This window comes from Pan troglodytes, chromosome 11, assembly GCF_028858775.2.
Source record: "Pan troglodytes isolate AG18354 chromosome 11, NHGRI_mPanTro3-v2.0_pri, whole genome shotgun sequence".
Classification (NCBI taxonomy): Eukaryota; Metazoa; Chordata; class Mammalia; order Primates; family Hominidae; genus Pan; species Pan troglodytes.
The window spans coordinates 94,586,327-94,591,511 of NC_072409.2; the positions used below are offsets into that span (position 1 = coordinate 94,586,327).

Below are 5,185 nucleotides of genomic sequence, written 5' to 3' on the forward strand. Positions count from 1 at the left end.
CAAGCACTGAAGAGAAAAAGTTTTTTGACAATATCTAGATCAATATCTAGAAGCTAGTGAATTTTTTAAATTTCCCTATGAAGCAAAATTGAAAGTACCCTAAAAATAAATGTTACAAATAATTTCAATTTTAATAGTCTTCAGCTATTTTGAATTTTTAAATATTTCATTATACTAGGCAATATTATATATTTTCATAATTTGTTAATTTACTTATTTAATCTGACACACTACAATTTATATAAGTAAATAAATCACATTGTTACTTAAACAAATTGAACTATGAAGTTAAATATCCATAAATTGTAAATTTAATTATTAACTTTTACCTTAAAATTTTCATTTGCTCATTCTTAATCTGGGACTGAATAAATTCTATTTTACATTCTATTACGCTGCTTTTAAAGCATTAAAGAAGTACAATATTCTCTCTTGATAATGGGTACTGTAATGTATATACATCAGCCAACACATAGTATATCTGTGTTATTAAAATTTAATGGGATTTTTAGTTAGAAAAAATAATTTCTAAAAAGCATATGTGGCAGAGGAAGATGAGGTAATAATGTAAAAATAAATAAACTGAGAAACACTCCTGTACATCTATGTAGAAAGAGCACAAAAGAAAGCAAAAAGAGAAGTAGAAAGTAACACAAGGCATTCAGAAAATGGAAACTCGTATGTGACCTTTTTAAGATCTGTGCACAAAACAAGGTCTTCAGAGAAGAGCCCAAGGTTCAGGGTCACTCAATCTCAACAGCCCAGAAGCATCTGCAACCTCCCCAATGGCCTTGCCCTTTGCTTTACTGATGGCCCTGGTGGTGCTCAACTGCAAGTCAATCTGTTCTCTGGGCTGTGATCTGCCTCAGACCCACAGCCTGAGTAACAGGAGGACTTTGATGATCATGGCACAAATGGGAAGAATCTCTCCTTTCTCCTGCCTGAAGGACAGACATGACTTTGGATTTCCTCAGGAGGAGTTTGATGGCAACCAGTTCCAGAAGGCTCAAGCCATCTCTATCCTCCATGAGATGATCCAGCAGACCTTCAATCTCTTCAGCACAAAGGACTCATCTGCTACTTGGGATGAGACACTTCTAGACAAATTCTACACTGAACTTTACCAGCAGCTGAATGACCTGGAAGCCTGTATGATGCAGGAGGTTGGAGTGGAAGACACTCCTCTGATGAATGTGGACTCTATCCTGACTGTGAGAAAATACTTTCAAAGAATCACTCTCTATCTGACAGAGAAGAAATACAGCCCTTGTGCATGGGAGGTTGTTAGAGCAGAAATCATGAGATCCTTCTCTTTATCAACAAACTTGCAAGAAAGATTAAGGAGGAAGGAATGAAAACTGGTTCAACATCGAAATGATTCTCATTGACTAATACACCATTTCACACTTCTTGAGTTCTGCCGTTTCAAATATTAATTTCTGCTATATCCATGACTTGAGTTGAATCAAAATTTTCAAACGTTTCACACGTGTTAAGCAACACTTCTTTAGCTCCACAGGGACAAAATCTTTACAGATGATCATGCCAATCTATCTATTCTATCTATTTATCTATCTGTCTTCTATCTAATCTATTTAAGTATTTATTTATAAGATTTAAATTATTTTAAATTATGTTTGTTCAGGTAATATTACATCCACCTTTACTTTGTGGCTAAGATAATAAAATATGTTCTTTATGTTTTGTCAGCTGATTATTTTGCTTTGTTCATTAAATTTTTACTATTGTTTGTTTATTCTTTAAAATGAAACTCCAAGCCTGACTGTATAACTTGATTAAAAACAGATGGTACAGTTCAGTTACCTATCATTATTTTATTCAAATTTTAAGTAAAGGAAGATTTTTCTTAAGTGAACATAATAAATACAATTCCTGTTCCCTTGTATCTTTGATTTTTGCCAGAAAAGAAATTTAACAACAATAATTATGATTAATATGAGGTATGTTAAATGCTATAATGTGAGCTAGGAAAAACAACAGTGAATTCCTCTCAGCAGAACGCAGATAGAGGCACGTCCAGAAAGAAAAATAAAAGCAGAGCTAGCCTCTCTAAATTGACTTTTAAACATGTAATTGCGAATGTGCATTGCTAGTCAGATACATGAGTTTGCAATATCCAAGGAATACAATGTCTGGAGGATCATAACTGGCAACCAAATGCCTAAAAATGGAGGCTGTCATGTGAGGAGCCAATGTAGAGAAGAAAATAAGACTTAAACTAGATTCTGAGGACCTTCCACCATTAAAGAGAGGGAAGAGGAGAGACACAAAGGAAACAGAGGTGGAATACCTTAAACATTAGAAGGACAAGAGGGAATGATGACAAAAATGTATTTAGAAAATAAATGTACTTAGAAGAAGAATCAATAGACTTATGGGAAATGTGGATTAAAACTGCCCACAACATCAGAAAAATAGATGGCGGTGGAGATCTTGGTGAGAGCTGGATTGGCAGAATTAATCAGTACAAACCATACTGGAGTAGGTGGAAGAGTGAATCAGAGAAGAGAAATCAGTGATAACCATATGTAGGAAATAATTGTGAGATGTTTGCCATGGAAATGGAGGCGGGAAATAAGGTTGGACTTGAAAAAGAATGTGGACTATTTTTCATCTACATAGTTTTTCTTTTTTGAAAATAGAGTTCGTGGATTCAATCTATTGGCAAGTCATGTTAATATGTTTAATATTTTATGTATTTAAATCATATTATTTGCATAATAATTTATTATTATTTTGATTAATACTATGTTACATGTCAGGAAAAAATGACAAACTTCCCTCATGAAATAAAATGGGAAACTGGATGAGAGAATCTCTTTATACTTTTGGCCAAAACCAGCTGAAAATACGTGAACCAAAGAGAAATTCAGAGTGCAGCAGAGAGTTGCATATAACTCAGTAGTAAAAGGAGATTTAATAATTATTACAGAAATCCTGAATACAAAGCTTATACCTCAGGTGTAAATAACAATAAAGAATTTTACATTGAAATTACATTCTGCTTACATGTAAGCGTGATGTTCAGAAAACCACTTAATCTCTCTGAGCCTCAGTTTTCTTTTGAAAATATACTTTCTACATTAAAAAAGCAATACATATCACTGTTATTTTCTTTTAAACTTTTATTTTAGGTTCAGGGGTAGATGTGTAGGTTTGCTATATAGATAAATTACATGTCACAGACATTTGGTATATGAATTATTTCATCACCTAGGTTATAAGTATAGTACACAATAGGTAGTTTATCAATTCTCATTCTCATCCCACCCTCCACCTTCAAGTAGGCCCCTGTGTCTGTTGCTCCTTTTTTTGTGTCCATATATACTTAATATTTGGCTTCCACTTATAAGTGAGAACATCCGGTATTTGATTTTCTGTTCCTGAATTAGTTTGCTTAGGATAATGGCCTCCACCTCCATCCAAGTTCCCGTAGAAGACAAGATCTTGTTCTTTTTTGGCTGCATAGTATTCCATGGTATATATGTACTGCATTTAGGATTTGGCTCTCAGCTTGACTGTTGTTGGTGTATGGGAATGCTAATAATTTTTGTGCATTGATTTTGTATCCTGAAACTTTGCTGAAGTTGTGTATCAGCTCAAGGAGCTTTTGGGCAGAGAATATGGGGTTTTCTATATAGAGAATTATACCATCTGTGAACAAGGATAATTTGACTTCTCTTCCTATTTGGATGTCCTTTATTTCTTTCTCTTGCCTGATTACTCCAGCCAGGACTTCCAGTACTATGTTGAATAGTACTGGTGAGAGAGGACATTCTTATCTTGTGCCAGTTTTCAAGGGGAAAGCTTCCAGGTTTGCCCATTCAATATGATGTTGATTGTGGGTTTGTCATAGATGGCTCTTATTATATTGAGGTATATTCTTTCAATACTTAGTTTATTGAGAATTTTTAATGTGAAGAGGTGTTGAATTTTATCAAAAGCCTTTTCTGCATCTATTGAGATAATAATGTATTTTTCTCTTTAGTTCTGTTTATTTGATGAATCACATTTATTGATTTGTGTATTTTGAAACAACCTTGCATCCCAGAGATAAAGCCTATTTAATTGTGGTGGGTTAGCTTTTTGATGTGCTGTATTTCATTTGCTAGTATCTTTTTTAAGGATTTTTACATCAGTGTTCATCAAGGATATTGACCTGAAGTTTTCCTTTTCTTGTTGTATCTCTGGCCAGTTTTGGTGTCAGGATGATGGTGGCCACATAGAATAAGTTAGGAAGGAGTGCTTCCTCCTCAATTTGTTGGAATCGTTTCAGTAGAAATATTACCAGGTCTTTTTTGTACATCTGGTAGAATGTATCTGTGAATTCATCTGGTCTTGCCTTTTTCTGATTTGTAGGCTTTGTATTACCAATTCAACTTTAGAACTCATTTTTGATCTCTTCAGAGATTCAGTCTCTTCCTGGTTCAGTCTTGGGAGGGTTTATGTTTCCAGAAATTTATCCATTTCTTTTAGGTTTTCTAGTTCGTGTGCATGGAAGTGTTTGTAATAGTCTCTGAGGGTTTGGTATATATATTTAAGATAATTAGGTCTTCTTGTTGAATTGAGCCCTTTATCATTATGTAATGCCCTTCCTTGTCTTTTTTGATCTTTGTTAATTTTAAGTGTGTTTTCTCTGAAATTAGAATAGCAACACCTGCATTTTTCTATTTTCCATTTGCTTCATTGATTTTTTTTCCACCCCTTTACGTTGAGCCTGTGAGTGTCATTGCATGTAAGATGGGTCTTTTGAAGATAGCATATTGTTGGGTTTTGGTTCCTTATCTAACTTGACACTCTCTGCCTTTTAATTTTAGGGCATTTAGCTTGTTTGCATTCAAGGTTAGTATTGGTATGTGTGGATTTGATCCTGTGATAATGTTGTTATATAGTTATTATTCAGACTCCTTCATGTGATTTCTTTATAGTGTCATTGGTCTGTGTACTTCCTGTCCATATTTAGCACTCCCTTGAGAAACTCTCTTAAGTCAGATTTAGTGGTAAATTCCCGTAACATTTGCCTGTCTGTAAAGGATCTTATTTCTCCTTTGCTTATAAAGTGCAGTTTGGCCAGATATAAACTTCTTGGTTAAAAATTGTTTTCTTTAAGACAACTGAATATTGTTCCTAATCTCTTCTGGTTTATACTGTCAGTTTCTGCTGA

The 5,185-nt window shown here is 34.1% G+C and overlaps 1 protein-coding gene across 1 annotated transcript; it reads left to right on the forward strand.

The window, feature by feature from the left end:
- Positions 1–379: 379 nt before the first annotated feature.
- Positions 380–1,708, forward strand: IFNA5 (interferon alpha 5). Its single transcript, XM_528565.6, has one exon. The coding sequence runs from the start codon at positions 786–788 to the stop codon at positions 1,353–1,355; it is 570 nt and encodes a 189-aa protein (XP_528565.2). The 5' UTR covers positions 380–785; the 3' UTR covers positions 1,356–1,708.
- The last annotated feature ends 3,477 nt before the right edge of the window (positions 1,709–5,185 follow it).

Coding starts and splice junctions, on each gene's coding strand:
- IFNA5 (XM_528565.6), top strand. CDS start 786: ATGGCCTTGCCCTTTGCTTTACTGATGGCCCTGGTGGTGCTCAACTGC.